At 43.3% G+C, this 16,711-nt stretch overlaps 2 protein-coding genes across 3 annotated transcripts; both read left to right on the forward strand.

Annotated features, from left to right (window-relative positions):
* On the forward strand, positions 7,280–11,734 carry LOC8084092 (chitin-inducible gibberellin-responsive protein 1). The gene is made up of 2 exons (XM_002460780.2): positions 7,280–7,486; positions 9,674–11,734. The coding sequence occupies exon 2, from the start codon at positions 9,705–9,707 to the stop codon at positions 11,415–11,417; it is 1,713 nt and encodes a 570-aa protein (XP_002460825.1). The 5' UTR covers positions 7,280–7,486; positions 9,674–9,704; the 3' UTR covers positions 11,418–11,734.
* On the forward strand, positions 12,998–15,965 carry LOC8081718 (pentatricopeptide repeat-containing protein At4g18975, chloroplastic). 2 transcript variants are annotated; one of them, XM_021452317.1, is made up of 6 exons: positions 13,015–13,210; positions 14,000–14,090; positions 14,373–14,516; positions 14,658–14,704; positions 14,784–14,870; positions 15,404–15,496. In XM_021452317.1, exons 1-5 carry the CDS (start codon positions 13,101–13,103, stop codon positions 14,824–14,826), a joined length of 435 nt encoding a protein of 144 aa, XP_021307992.1. In that variant the 5' UTR covers positions 13,015–13,100; the 3' UTR covers positions 14,827–14,870; positions 15,404–15,496. The 2 variants fall into 2 exon arrangements, with proteins under 2 accessions (XP_002460826.1, XP_021307992.1); XM_002460781.2 differs by having other exon boundaries at positions 12,998–13,210; positions 14,658–14,870; positions 15,404–15,965.

A 16,711-nucleotide genomic window follows, 5' to 3' on the forward strand; every position in this document is an offset into this window, starting at 1 on the left:
TGACCTCCAAACCAATGTGTCAAAATTGCTATCTTGATTCTTGATCGAGTTGAACACTTTAGGCCGGTTGCCCCAAAGCCTAATTATCCCCAACCTTTTAAACATATTCCACTTTTAAAGATATATATAGGTATGATCGTTTATTCATCAGTTGGTACAACACATGATTGATAAATGTCTGTCTAAAAAATAGAACAATTTAATAATACGGATTCCCTATCATCTGAACGCATCTAGAATAGTGCTTCTGTTAATCGTCATGGAACAGAGATGAAAATATTTTATACTATCAAGCAAACCAACAAATGATTTAAATAATGTTTATCTTGGCAAAGCTTAATAATGTGTCAACATCTAAACACTCAGCACCTCGTATTTGCCGTAGGACTTGAATTTTACCATTAAGGGGGCATATACGACCAAATAAAACCTTTTAGATTTAGACACCGTAGCATTTTTATTTATATTTGATAATTATTATCCAGTCATAGACTAACTAAATTTAAAATATTTGTCTCGTAAATTATAGACAAATTATGCAATTAGTTATTTCTTTATATATATATATATTTAATGTTCTATGCAAATGGTGTAAGATTCGATGTGATGAAAAATTTTAAAAAGTTTTGAGTGTAAGTGTAACTAAACAAGGCCGTAATACTACATGCGTGAGAAGTTTTGGAACTCTACCGTAGTTCATTCCACGTACGATTCTACTACAATCCTGCAACTGCAATAGCTAGGAGCGCGGTTCGACGACGACTAGGATCACAGACAGCCTTAACCTGCTTGCTTCCAATTCAGGGAAGGAAACAACAAACAAGTTGGATCGGGATCGCGCTGGGCTGACGTGCCACTGGTTGAGGATCGGATGAGAATGAGATGTGCGCGCACGTCATCAATTGCCCTTGCCGCGTCGTCTCGTCGTCGTCCACGGTGGCCTTGTTTAATTCCGAATTTTTTTTATATTTTTTAACACATCAAATTTTGCAGTATATGTATATAAAATATTAAATAAAAATAAAAAACTATTAATTATATAATTTATCTATAATTTACGAAATAAATTTTTTAAATCTAGTTAATCTATAATTGAACAATATTTATAAAAGAAAGTGATACAATGTCTATTTTACTAAAATAATTTTTTAGAAGTAAACGACGCCTGAGCTTCCCGGTGACGACTGACGATGTGTCGCTGTCGAGCGTACGTCAACTTTCACGAATATCTATCCGCTGGTGTTATCAGAGTCTTCGTTATATTCGCTCTTTCACGGAAATGAAATGAATATTGAACGGGAAGATAGGCACAGCGAGTTGCAGATCGAACCTGTATGTGATGTCACCCTAGTAGGCTAAATAAAACTGCTGTGAGATATCTCGTGACCGAAATGGGAGTTGTAACGAAACTTTGCATTATTGTTTGACTGGAAATTCATAGCAACAAGACGACGCTGCAGCAGGCTCTGCCTAATATGCGTGGTCGAAGCAGCAGAAGCTGAAAGTTATGTTTCACTCGTCTGTCATGGCATTGGAATAACTTCAACTTCCACCTCTGGACATGTTCGTCCGCTTGTCGTTTTCCTTGCAATCTTACAATATGGTGGACGAAGCAAGAAGAGCTAAAATCAGGCGGTAAACGTCAACGCAATCAATAAGTCATCATTAGTACTTCCTCCATCTAAAAAAAATATTGATTTGCTTTTATCCCAAGTCACTAAAATTTGTAGACACCAAATAATTGTCATTAAATTATTGAACATGTTTTGATAACATACATATTTGGTGTCATAAATATTAATAATCTTCTCTGTAAATTGAGTCACATGTGGGATAGCCTCTCAACAACAAATTAATGCGTATGGGTGTGCCTCGCTTAGAGCAACTTCAGTAGAGCCTCTACTTGAGTCCATGTAGCCAAGTATGGATCCCAAGACAAAAAATGTCATTTTAGTAGGACCCCTACTACAAACTCTAAAATTATTGACGCTTAGCTGCCAAAGCATCAATAAAGGGGGGCGATTACTTAGTTGTGCTACAGTAATTTGACGCTTAGCTGCCAAAGCATCGGTTTTAAAATTAGGCGGAACCCTGATTTACTAACGACACATACTCTACCAACGACCGTGGGGCTATTTAGCGAGTAATACACATATTACTGCTGCTGCATGTGAGCTTGCTTCTCATTAGTCATAACTTGTAAGCTTTTGCAGTGGTTCTTACTTCCTAGATCTACCTGCCGCTTCAACATGGGTTTGAGGCAAGCAGGGGCCAAAGCCCAAATTGACCTCCACTGAGCTCCGGCCCTAGCTGAAGCCCAGATGACCGCCTAAGATTATCGGGTCCTAAGTTCGTCATTGCATTGTATACTGTTAACTATGCCCTAAAAACATGTCATATTATATATTAACCCCGGAAAAGAAAAAACGTGGACCAAAAGTGATGTGGGATGGGATGGACGGGCAACAACTGGATGATGGCAATCATACTGTACCCACACGGGGCTATGGTTCGCGATCTCATGATCATTTCGGGGACCTCATCATCCTCATCGATTGATCCGATGAACATGCATGGGCATCCGATCCGGTCTCGTATACGTGGACGAGTGCTCGCCGGCCGCCGGGAGAGAAGTGAATAATTAGGTGCACCCACAGCTTTGGCTTCTACCATGCGGATGAAAAATATAGGAAAATTTTCATTTGCATTTGATTATAGAGGAAAACCAGGGGTAAAAAAACATCTGAATCAAACCTCATCACATCTTGTTTCATGTGATTTTCATACGAAATTCTTATGCTTTTTATTCTTTTGTTTTGCATGTCGTGTCCTCTCCTATTCATGTATTCCAAAAGGGACCTAAACAATCGTATAATTTCACTTTTGTTAAGGTAAATTTTTTTATCGAACCTAGATAGCGGTGTTCAGTGTTCCCTTCCATTCCCATCCTCGTTGAAAAATTCTGAAACAATTTGAAAGACGCATTTTAAGAGCGGCAGCACGGTGCTGTAGCGTCGTGCTGGTAAAACGTGGTCGTCAGACACACACACACACAAAAAAGAAAAAGAAAAAAAAAGTCCGCGCACGTACGGCGATCTCATCTTTTCCGTGAACCACCGTCCCACGATGAGCGCACGTACGCAGGCTGCTGCGAATCTGCCGAGTTTTTTGTGTCAGGCCCAGGGCGAATCTGCGCATTTTATTACATCACCAGGCCTTGTTTAGTTCTGAAAAGTGAAAATTTTTCAGTACTGTAGCACTTTCGTTTGTTTGTGATAAATATTATCTAATTATGGACTAACTAGGATCAAAAGATTCGTCTCCTGATTTACAGCTAAACTGTGTAATTAGTTTTTATTTTCGTCTATATTTAATGTTTCATACATGTGCTACAAGATTCGATGTGACGGGAAATCTTAAAAACTTTTTGATTTTGAGAGTAAACTAAACAAGGCCCCAGTTCCTAGACGGGGAGGGGGCACTTGGAAGTTGGGAAGTTCTATTTTTTTTAAAAAAAAAACAGTGCGGCTGTTTTCTGATCGAGATAGCAGCGTTTGTCATCTTAGGCCTTGTTTAGTTTCGAAAAGTGAAAAGATTTCGGTACTGTAGCACTTTCGTTTGTTTGTGACAAATATTATTCAATCATGGACTAAGTAGGATCAAAAGATTCGTATCGTGATTTACAGCTAAACTGTGTAATTAGTTTTTGTTTTTATCTATATTTAATGTTTCATGCATGTGCCACAAGATTCGATGTGACGGAGAATCTTGAAAACTTTTTGGTTTTCATGATGAACTAAACAAGGGCTTATTTCAGTTGTACTGGTTCTTGTTTCCTTGTTTGACGAGTGTCAAGGGATCTGCATCTGCATCTGCATGTACTAGCCGGCAGCCCTGCATTAGTTTATCTGTTGCATGAACAGCACATGTTATCCGTGGGCACCCGCACCAACCACACCTCGTCAATGGTCACCACGTACGCAACCTATGCCCGATGCACGTTGTCTGATTGATTGCTAGATCGATCGAGCAATGGTGCCTTCCGAGAGTCATCAGTGGTTTGCATTCAATTTGCTCGGCCACTTAGGGTAACAGATGCAGTCGAGAACTCAAAAGTTTACAAAAATTTTCATTACATCGAATCTTCCGACACATGTATAGAGTATTAAAAATAGATAAAAAATAATTAATTACACAACCTTGAATTGCGGGATAATTACCATCTCAATTATTTTCAGCTTGATGAACAAGCCAATCCAACAAAAGGTCTGATCCATTGTTTGTAGACCAATGAGGTCTTGTAAACCCTGAACTAAATCTGAACCTCTAACTTGCGATGCACTCGTTCATCCCCTCCAGCATATATATAATATATAAGATATAATTAAGTAATAATTACTTTGCGGGCCAGCAACATAAACCACCATTGTTGTTGTGACAGCACTAGCGAAAAGCCATGCATGCGCAGGTCACTCTCACATCGAGTTGGCAAAATGATTCGCATGTTTACGTATGTATAAATATACATTCTCGCGTAGTAAGAAGTACTGATTTAACAAATAAAGCATCGAGAAAAGCAATGCTGAGGGTGATTTTCTTTTTCCCTTCTTCTTACTTTTTTTGTTTTTTCCCCTCTCCCTCTCCTTTTTCTGTTTTGGCAGTACGGTGATGAGCTTAAGGCCTTGTTTACTTTGGTCCAAAACCCAAAATTTTTTAAGATTCTCTGTCACATCGAATATCTAGACGTATGTATGAAGTATTAAATATAGACGAAAATAAAAATTAATTGTACAGTTTAGTCGGAATTGATGAGACAAATCTTTTAAGTCTAGTTAATTTATATTTAAACAATAATTATCATAAATAAACAAAATGCTACAGTGTCACGAAATTTTTTCTTTCAAAAACTAAACAAGGCCTAAGGTCAGGTGAGTTTGAGCGCCTCTCGTTCGCACGCGCATCGTCGAATCGGCATCAGAGTACAGACTGGGCCCTGGCGCGACGTCGGCGAGTGGCGCATGCCCCTGCGGCGCAAGCCGTCCACTATGGGCGGGCCACTCCGCAGCTGTTCCGTTCCGTTCCGTTCCGCTACGGAGAATGCATGAGGGCGCGGGTGTACGTGGCGACGACCCAGACTCCCGAGAGTAGCTCTTCTAGAAGGCCGTTTTCTTGGCATGTTCAGACTTCAGGTTCGGTTCAGGGTGGGCGTGGCAGCCTGGCATCTATTTCTCTCCTCAATTTCCCCTTTTCTTGCTCCAAGAGAGAGGAGGAGGAGGATGATGTCCTGCACTGTGCTGGTGCCACAGTCGTCGTCGAGACCGGGTCTTACTTGGTCATTTGGCTGTCAACTGAATCTTATTACATATGCTGATGGGACTATGTCAAAAGTATCTGATCTTCATTCATATATATCTGGAGTTACTATTCCAACAGGCGGCTACACTAGTTATATCTCATAATTTGTTCTCAAGATTGAATTGGCTCCATGCGTTGTATACTTAGCTATCTAAGGTCATCCGCAATGGTTATTAAATAGCTAGCTAGAAGAAATTCTATTGACTCTCAATAACACTTTACAAATAATTAGCGAGATGACATATAAAAATAATAAAAAAATAGCACTCTTATTGGCTATCGAGGAGAGAGACCAAATAGCTAGCGACTTCCTAATAGCTAGGCTCATAAATAACTCTCTCACAATACTCTCCACAATAGCTAGCGACTTCTTAAGCTAGCTATTTGCAAATTGCCATTGAAAGCTAATAACATTCTTCCTAGAGATCAAATAGCTAGCGATTTGAACACCATTGCGGACGCCAAGCTAGTGAGATGTAAAGTAACAAATCCACGCGCAAGACTCTATGTATTTATTACAAGGGCACCTAATTCCATAGAGGGAGGGGTTTGATGAGTCATTCCATTTTTAGATGGGATTGTGCATCACGAGTGAACTTATAACTTCATTTCTCGTATTAGCTTGTGAGGAGATGGTGATGCATCAACCTATTCTATTCCACAAACCAAACAAAAAAAAAACAGAAATGAGTAGAAGATGGATCGTTTCGTTCCTCGAACCAAACACACCCTAGAGGTTGAGACTTTAGCAGATTTGATTTGATAGAAAGAGGAGACCAGATTTAACTAGACTTGAAAGCATCTCCAAGAGTATTTCTAACATTTACTCTCTAAGCCATCGTTTTGAGGGCTATTTAAGTAAAACTCACTCTCGTTTTCCATCTTTGGCCAACCAGAAATCCAGAACAGAGAATGTCTATATTTAGAGATCTAAATAAAAAAATTGTTTGAGAGTATTTCCTTTTTTTTCACCAAAATTTCTATTCCAAAAAATTTAAAAGATATAAAGACTTTTTTAAAGTTATTTTGATAGTATTTTTGGTATAAAAACAATAATTAGTTAGATCTCTAAATACTATCACTATTGTCGATTTTTAATAACGCCTCATTGTCATATCACATATGTTGGGCCTTGTTTATTTCCAAATTTTTTAATAAAATATAAACAGTAGCACTTTCGTTTGTATTTGACAAATATTGTTCAATTATGGACTAACTAGGCTCAAAAGATTCGTCTCGCAAATTGCAGATAAACTGTGTAATTAGTTATTTCTTTTATCTATATTTAGTGCTTCATGCATGTGTCGCAAGATTCGATGTGACGGAGAATATGAAAAATTTTACAAAATATTTTTGGAACTTAAAAAACCCAAGCGTCCTATACCAATGACAAGAAAAATAGGTGCGATGGCATCGCATTAGCGGGCAGAGCTATCGCCCTATCACGTATCAACTCACTCTCCTTTGTCCGCCTCCCAGTGGCGGGCCCCACGCCCACGAACTCGCCCGATGTCACCGTCTTATCTTTGCCCGCTCTCGATCGGACGGCCGAGACGCCCTCGCCAAGGCCGCCGAAGCCTTCCCGCGCACGAGGCCCCTCCGATCCCGAACGGACGGTCACGGATCGGTTCAAACCCCATCCACGTCAGGTCAAAGGCGAGACCGCGTGCCCGCTCGCCGCGCGTCAGGCGTGTCGTGGCCCCAGCGCCGCTCGCCGGGCACGTGAGCGCCCCCACGTCCCTCCACCGGTTGCATCAAGGCCGTCCGTTACGGACCGGACTGACCTGGGGCTGGCGGGTGGGCCCACTATGGCGACGCGGGAGCGCTGACCGTCCGGAGGAGCGTGGCCGTGACGGCGTGAGGCGGAGCGGTAACGGTCGCCGTCGGAGGAGGGGGGTATATAATGCGTGGCACTTGGGGGCTTCTCTTTCTCTCTTCAAGATATACAATTATTATTCGCAGCACACAAAAAGAGGGGGCGCAAGCAAGAGAAGGATTGGGACACGAGAACTAGCACAAGAGAGAGAAGAAGAAAAAGCGAGCGAGAGAGAGAGAGAGAGAGAGAGAGGTGGTGGTGGTGCCGCGGTGGTGGTGGAGGTGGAGTTGGATCGGGTTGTGCGGATCGGAGGAGGTGAGAGCTCTCGTCCTCGTACCTCGCTGGATTCTCTGCTTGTTGTCGCGCTGCTGGTTTTGCTTGCTGATGAGTTTTCATTTTGGGGGATTTTTTTTTTTTGGGGGGGGGGGGACTGTTTGATCAGCTTGGGAGGGTAGAGATTGGGGATTTTTGCGCTACTGGGGGTTGAGAGACGTGAGCATTCGGGTAGCAGATGGGCTCATTCGACCAATTCGGCCGCCGCGGCGGCGATGGAGCGGGCGGTGGTGAGGGCGCATCCGGCGAAGCGGGGGTCGCGCGACTGAGAACTGAGCTGAGGATGGGGTTAGGGTTCGGCGGGACTGGGAGGGAGAGCTGGAAACGGGTCACGAGGACTGCTGTCAATTTTGCCATGCTTAGTCGGTGAATTGGCGCTAATTCTGCCTCGTTTCGTACTTCACTTGGTATAACTACGCTTGATGCAATTTTCTTTTTCTTTGTTTAGCTTGGCGTGTCGTTCGCTCTGTAGAAATGAAATCTAACCTGTGGAATTAGGGAAGAATACAGTAGCTTGCCTCTGTAGTAACAGGTAGTCGATTCTGAATAACAAATACTTTCCCCTGCTGGGACTGAAACTTAATATCCATCTGTGTGCTTGATTAGGACATGGCTTAGAAAATGTCATCCCTCACCTGATTAGTCAATTTGACTTACCCTCGATGACAAACTCTTGGTTCGCTGAGTAAAGTACCCCACAGGATTGTGAAGAACATATCGAGGTTCTTCTTGGACATAGGGGGTCTTTTAACTATATTTTTTGCATTATCAAACAAGGTCCATGATCCTACAAGTTTCAAACCTTCTTACTGGACAGAGTAGAGACTATGCAAATTGGCTTCTTGTTTTAATGACGAAGTTGACGTTGATTCTGCTCGGTTGATTGGTCAAACTTCTTGTTGGGAGTTCTTTCTTGGGAATTCAGAAGGGAGAAATAGACCGGTAGTCAAACAACAGAGTTGGTCAACCTCCTTCAACAAATAGAGAATCTTACAGACTGCTAAGTTTGGTCTAGAGGATCGATTATCAAATAGTGTAGTCAATCCTCTTCCACCAATTAGAGAATGTATGAGTTTGTTTACTTAAAATTATCAGAGCAGTCATGGTTGTGCTGAAGTAGGTGTAAGATGTTTTGTGATGTTTGGTCTACATACTCCCTTGTTAGGTTGGATTTCTTCTATGGGATGATACTTATTTTTTGCTGAGAGTATGACAAATTGGTACTTGAACACCATCCTTCGTTTCTTGTGTTCCTCTGTAGAATCTAGTTTGATGCTCTGTTGCTTGATTTTGACATTCTGAATACACAAATTTAATTATAAGGATGCTTTGATTTTGAGGGTAGAATAGTGGAGCCACTGGTACTATTGGAAAGCAATTGAGATATTTTGTAAAAAGGGGGTCCTGGCTGATTGGCCTTTGGAGTTGCATGACACATATTGATGATCTAATGAAACAGATTGATGACCTAATGAACTAGAATGGCTATCTCAGTAACATGGAAATTCCCAAGAAACTAATGTAATCTGCAATGTTGGTCCATTAAGTTTTTCTATATTGTCAAAACATAGTGCAACATCGTATGTAGGTAGCACTTTGTTAACATAGTGCAACATGATATGTAGGTAGCTGGTTGGAACTATCTGTACGAGTGCATGTGCCTATACTTTTTTTTTAGTATTATTGTTTCTTAGTTTGTTTGATTGATCTGCTCCTAACATATTAGGCGTAAGGAAACACTGAACTTATCATTAAGCTCATCTCATATATTCTGATTATTGTCATGGAGGATAAACTTCTTGGTAATGGCTATTAAGGTCCATTGATTTTGCTGATATACCTAGCAATAGTTCAGGCTTCCGACCTAATATACCTTGTTACATCTTGCATGAAAACCATGTACCCCTGCTGTTTGCACGCTGATAGTGTGGTTTTACTTGGTCAGCTGAAGCATGAGTAGATGTATCCTCATGAATTGTCTTGTATGGAGGATTTTGGGAATCCCAAGCTGCATGTGAAGGCGTGCTAGTCGTTTGCGTTGTTTGTTGTTTGTTGCCTGAGTCTTTTCTTCATTTTTGGATTTATATATTCTTGAAGTTGAACTGCTAGACCAAAATATCCTTAGTTGAAATAAGTTTTTCATACTATCTTATCTTCTGCTGTGTACAGGTCATGATCAACTAATGCCCATTCATTTATTATGGACTTGCACCAGTTGTTAAAGTACAGATTAACTGGTGCTAACGTCTTCTACGAATTTCCTACAGAGAACAACTTAGCAAACACTCCTTGGCCAGCTAGTCCACTGAAGTCTGAGTTCAGCGGCTCCCCATACACTCCTCTTTCATCCCAGCTTGAGTGTGATAATTTGTCTGCTCTCAGCAATACTCCAGATAACCAGAGCTCCACAGAAACCATTTCAGCACAACCAATATCACCACTGGAAGTAGATAGCTCATACAGACAAGCAGCTATCCTTCGGGAGAACACCCAAGTGAGACCTGATCCATTGTATGCAACATCAAGGCATAATATGCAACACGCTTTACGGGAAATAGAGACTGTTCTGATGGCACCTGATGCTGAGGATGCAGCCACTAGCACCAAGCATGAATTTGAGGAACATAAACCTGCTCAGCTGATGAGGCAGCGGTCGAGAACATGGAGTCATGAATCAAGGCAGCCATCACCAGGAGTTGTGCGGACACAATTCGCATCTGGGTACCCCACAGCAAGCTACGAATTCCGCCCAGAGAAACGGCTAAGGGAGTTAAGGGAGGATCCACAGAGCATGGTGAAGCAGCTATTAACCAAGTGTGCTGAAGCATTAAGTGAGGAGAGGATAGAGGAGTTCCTTACCCTTGTTCAGCAAGCTCGTGGAGTTGTATCAATTACTGGAGAGCCAATCCAGCGGTTAGGTGCTTACCTTCTTGAGGGTTTGGTTGCTAGACATGCAAACTCAGGCACAAACATATATCGTGCTCTGAAGTGCCGTGAACCAGAGAGCAATGAACTCTTGTCTTACATGAAGATTTTATATAATATCTGTCCGTACTTCAAGTTTGGCTATATGGCTGCCAATGGGGCAATTGCAGAAGCATTAAGAAATGAAGACAAAATCCATATAATTGATTTCCAGATTGCTCAAGGGACACAATGGATAACACTGATACAAGCGCTCGCTGCAAAGCCAGGGGGTCCACCACATGTGCGGATCACTGGAATAGATGATCCAGTTTCAGAGTATGCTCGTGGTGAAGGTCTGGACCTTGTAGGGAAGATGTTGAAAAGTATGTCTGAAGAATTCAGGATACCTTTGGAGTTTACCCCTCTGCCTGGTATTTATGCAACTCAGGTTACAAAAGAAATGCTCGACATCAGGCCAGGCGAAGCTCTCGCTGTCAACTTCACTCTGCAGCTGCACCACACCCCAGATGAGAGTGTGGACGTGAGCAACCCACGGGACGGGCTACTTCGGATGGTGAAAGGTCTGTCTCCAAAGGTGACCACACTTGTGGAGCAGGAGTCGCACACCAACACGACCCCGTTCCTGATGCGGTTCACCGAGACCTTGGACTACTACTCGGCCATGTTCGAGTCGATCGATGCGAACCTGCCACGGGAAAACAAGGAGCGGATCAATGTGGAGCAGCACTGCCTCGCCAAGGACATTGTGAACATCATCGCCTGCGAGGGGAAGGACCGGGTGGAGCGGCACGAGCTCCTGGGTAAGTGGCGGTCAAGGCTGACCATGGCCGGGTTCAGACCATACCCGCTGAGCTCGTACGTGAACTCGGTGATCAGGAATCTCCTTGCCTACTACTCGGACAAGTACACCCTGGAGGAGAAGGATGGCGCGATGCTGCTCGGCTGGAAGAACAGGAAGTTGATATCTGCTTCTGCGTGGCATTGACAACATGTTTTCAGGAGGACAGCAGTAAACATCAACTCTTACATATATGAATATATATATATATATAGTGAATTACTTGGTCTGCTTTCCCAAAAAGGATGCCCTTTTGTTGTACATGTACATGATGCTGTACCCTTAGTTTTCCTAAAGTGCAGACCAGAGAACATTGACATTAGATTGTAGCTGTATGGTAATTACAATTTTCTTGTGCTCTCATGTATTCACCCCTGTCATAGCCTTCCGGCATCTTCGGTGTACTTCTCCAACATTACTCTTGCTGATCATTAAACCTGCTGAGATGCTTAGCTTTTCTTTCAGCTCCTGAGCATGCAATGGTGTTGTTAACAACTTAATTAACATGCCTCTGCGAGGGAAGATGGAAGCTCAGTCTTTCATCTGCGAGATCCAAGTTTGGCAGGCAAACTGTAGTGATGTCTATGATCTGTGAATCTTCACTATTCACGAAAGAACAGATGGGAGTGCATGGATACCGTTCATCTCATCATTCTACAGAGACAATGTACACTGATGCTGAGACAAGGAATGGGACAAATCCGGCGTTGCCGACAGAGTGGCCATTTTCTCTTACACTGCTGAAGAAACTGAATCTGGTCTGTCTGAATTTCTGGCGACGGTGCTCCAGGTCCAGGCACCAGAGCATCCCAAAACAAGCGACAAACTAGGCTCTCCTTGGCACAACCATCCAAACTCCAGAGTCTGAGCTTCTCTTTTATACTTTATCTGAGACTGGCCTTGTTTAGTTCGCAAAATTTTTCAAGATTTCCCGTCACATCGAATCTTGCGGCACATGCATGGAACATTAAATATATATAAAAACAAAAACTATTTGCACAGTTCATCTGTAAACCACGAGATGAATCTTTTGAGCCTAGTTACTCTATAATTGGACAATGTTTGTCAAATAAAAACGAAAGTGCTACAGTGCCGTTTTTCACCAGTTTTTGCGAACTGAACAAGGCCTGAGAACGAGTGTTTCCCTGTGCACGGACGCGTAAGATTTACGGTGGCACAAACATTGTACGGCTAGCTGACAAGGCCCCAGCGCGACGCAACCATGCTATGATTATTCCTTTTTTTTCTCTTCTCGCATGGGCATGGTCCCTTCCCTTGCGTATTGTGGCAAACAAAGAAAGGAGGTTAACAAAAGTTGCAAACGAATGTTTCTTTTTCCAGAAAAGTATTAAGAATCAGCGAAAGAGATTAGCTGATAAAAAGGAGCTCCCTGACAATAATAATTAAAAAGATGTGATTCGAGGTTGCTTCTCCAAGGCAGCTGATAAAGCTTTAGCATGCATGCCCAGCGTAGTACGGCATCTTAAAGTTTGATGAAGACCTAAGTGCTGTTACTTTACCAAACTTTATCATGATGAGATGAGATGACTGAGAAGACAGTTCAATCCTGTTTTACTGGAGTATCTTCAAGGAAATTCGCAATACAAGACCCGCTATACATTCAACCAGGCCAGGCCCAATTCGCTAAACCAAACCAGAAGCTGGCTGCTCTGGCCTGAAAGCCGGCCCATATTGGTGTCTCGAGCTCACCGAGACGACGACGACCTCCCAAGTACCCCCAGCGGCCCAGCCCCACCGTCTCCCGACGTTATCCGATTCGGCCAATCCCCCGGCTTCGCCGGAGCCTGGCGAGGAAAGAAAGGCAGGGCCATGGCGGGAGCCTTCGCTCTCCGCCTCGTGCCTCGCCTCGCCGCGGAGCCTCCCGGGAGGGGGAAGGGTGGCGGAGGAGGAGCCAGCCGCGACGCAGGCAGCAGGGCGCTGTAAGTGCTAGCTGGGGATAGGTTTATTCTGTATTCTTGCGCTGCTTGCCCCTCACCTTGTTGCTCTCCGAGCGTGCCGCCTCATCGAGGGAATGCATTCTGTAGAAGCTGGGTTTCCTCAGATGTGTCTTGTTCAATTTGGATGGTTCAGGGGATTGGTTTGACACATACGAGGACAGGTAGTTGAATATGGTTTTTGTGAGTTGCTGTGAATTTTCTTGCATCCCGTATTGTCAGAAGAAGCTTCGTTGTCGAGTTCAAAAGATTTATTGGGAGTTAGGGGTACATGATGTGAACACCTCACTATAGATCCTCGAGATATTGCTGCCATGCCGATACTTGGCTGTTTTGTTTAGCATATGCAGAGTAACTACATACATTGCATTGGGTTTAATGTGCATATGAATTAACTGTACACACTTTGTATTGTGCCATTTTGTGTTAACTCTACTTCCGGGGTTATGTAGATGAGCATAAGGATTCCGTGCTGCATAATTTTTCAACTTCGATCCTTGTTCTGCTAGAAATTAGTCCTCCTTACGGTTTTAGATGTGTACCCTGTCAGATAAGCCACTATATGTTCCTGCTAGTTTCTTCCATCGAAGAAGTTTTCCCAAAAAAAAAACCAAAGGCTTGGCACATTTAATGGAATTAGTTGGTTGGGTCTCCCTATATGGTTTTCACGTCATCATGCATCATTTGTATTTGTTTGGTTTGCGACAACTGCTTCTCAGATGACGACCTGCTCTTTATCATTTAATAAATTAATTTGCATTTATTATGGCATAGGGTGTCAAAGAAACCAAACAAGCAGCAGCATTTGTGGATCAGGAAGGAGACAGCTGGGTCAGGGAAGAAGGCTCTCCGTCTTATTGATGCTGTAAGATATACACTTGCTCTCCTTCTTATTAATGAATCCGGAATTCCGGATCTTTTGAAAAGTAAAAGATAGTGTAACATATAATTATAAGATCACTTTACCATGCTTCAGTTATCCTCAAAGTGTGAAAAGCTTAACAATTGGCTTCTTATTTATGTTGTCATATTTCTCTTTCCTGTGCTCTGATTAATAATAGTAGTTAGTTATTGTGACAACGATCATATCACGCTTAAGAAACTGACATGTTCTCAACAAATCAGCCTGTCGATCCATATCTTTTAGGTTTCAAAGTTACCAAATGAAAGAGAAGCTATTTATGGTGCATTGGACAAGTGGAGTGCTTTTGAGCCTGAATTTCCTATTATAGCAGCAGCAAAAGCTTTGGGGATGTTGAAAAGGCGACAAAAATGGCTAAGAATCATCCAGGTATGACTGTTATGGACAAAAGCTATAGTACTTGCTAGCAAGTCAAGAGTTTAGGTGTTCTTATTTGGAGTTTTGTTTATTGCACTTTTTGATAGCAAACTAGTTTTGCCAGTCACCTGCATAATTCGATGGTGTTCACAGGTAACCAAGTGGTTGATGAGCAAAGGCCAGGTGCTGACATGGACAACGTATGATACACTTATGCTTGCACTTTTTATGGATAAACGGGTGGATGAAGCTGAGTCAATCTGGAATACTGTAATACAGACTCATATGCGCTCAGTGCCCAAGAGGTTGTTCTCTCGGATGATCTTGATGTATGACATTCACCAACGTCCAGATAAAGTTTTGGAGGTATGTCTTACTCATTTTCACCTTCTTGTAGGATTAAGCGACATTATTCCCAGCTCCCCTCCCCTCACTGTAATTGAATATGTGGTTCAGTACTTGCTTTCTTTACATTCCAACTATATTTGTTGACTGGTACATGAATTATTCTATGATAATTATTATGAGTCAATCTTTTTATTGAAACCATAATTATGAGTTGACTGATGCTTATGTTCTGAAAATTATGCAAGTCACATTCGATGTCCTTAGAAAGGTTAACCAGATATGGTCACCCATCTAGTACTGGTCATGGAGCCTAATCAACAGCTTGACTGACAGGTCATATGGGAACAGGATGGGAAGCAATTCCTTGTATGTGGTCCAGCAGACCTGTTTCCATTACACTTGTCTAGCTGGCTGGTCAGATTTGTAACTAGCTTTTTTGTTCAGAAAGAGATGCCTGGAAGTCTTCTAGTCAGATTTATATCTTAGTTTTTTTTTTTTATTTCAAAAAGAGATGCCTGGAAGTCTTACTGTGTTCTTGTTGCCTATTTCAGATATACACTGACATGGAGGAATTAGGGGTGCGTCCAGATGAGGATACAGCGAGACGGATCGGAAAAGCATTTGTGGCTTTTGGCCAAGAAGAAGAAGAAAAACACGTCCTTGAGAAATACTTGAAAAAGTGGAAGTACATCCACTTCAACGGTGAGCGTGTTCGGGTGCGGAGGGACGGACCATTGGCATAATAGTGCCCATCTTCTGAAACGCTTGAACCTATCAGTATCATTGCCGGCCGGGGAGATGCCATTACTGCCGCCGCTGTGATGGGTCATACACATGTTATCAGCACTCGTCCTCCACTGCTCTAGCCTGTGGAGACAAATGGAGAGCGGACGGGTGGCTGGCTGGCTACTACTGACGATGTAGTGATTTAGGTACTGTAGAGTAGAGGCATCCAGTGATTGTGATTGTGATGGTCCCGTGCTATATGTTCTGATCCGTGTTTGTGAAATTGTGAACCAACTCCGTATATCATATCATGTGAAGAACAATACCTGACTGTTGGGCCCATGTCTTGCAGATCGCATGCCACGAACCTTTTTTTTTTTCTGTTTCCTGCGGTGTTCCGGGGTTTACTTTGCTCTAATGTTGTGATGATCTGTATCATGCGCATATCGCATACTGGCGTACAGCTATTGGTTCTATACATTTTTGTGCTGCCCATCCTTCTTCAGCAAGTGATCATGTGAATTGCGTTCCGTTTGTTCTGCCTGGCACTCAACCCACATGGTGCGTGTCAGTGTTTGGATGAATGCTGCTGGAGTTTTTTTTTTTTTGTTTGTGATAAGGAATGCTGATAGAGGGACGGCATGGCTGGGCGACGTACCGGACGGTTGCTTGCCGCCAGAGCGGGTGCCACAAGCAGCCGCACGAATCGCGCGCCCGTTGTCCTGATCCGGCGTCAGTTTCAGTTCCACTCGACTCGGTTGCCATCCCGCGGATGGCTGCGGATGGATGATGTGACGTCGACAGCGAGCCGGGAGCGTTGGTGGGTGGGTGTTCGGCCGTGCTGCCGCCCTGCGTGGCTGCGTCCGTGTCCAAAGCCACGCGGACGACGACGACGACAAGCCGGAAATCTCCCCGACCGGTCGCTGCCTGCCGGAGCACACAGCGACACGAATGCGGGCGGGCGGTGTGCCGCTTCATCTATCTATCCAGTGCAGCCCCCACGCGTCCACCCATGCCGTGCAAGTGTGCAATCTCCGGGATCTTGGATGCGTCTGTTTGTCCCTTTTTCAGAGCCTGCTCGCGCGCTGCATGCGATGCGATTCGATGCGGTTGTTGTGGCTGCCGTGGCGTAA

Source organism: Sorghum bicolor, chromosome 2 (genome assembly GCF_000003195.3).
Source record: "Sorghum bicolor cultivar BTx623 chromosome 2, Sorghum_bicolor_NCBIv3, whole genome shotgun sequence".
Lineage (NCBI taxonomy): Eukaryota > Viridiplantae > Streptophyta > Magnoliopsida > Poales > Poaceae > Sorghum > Sorghum bicolor.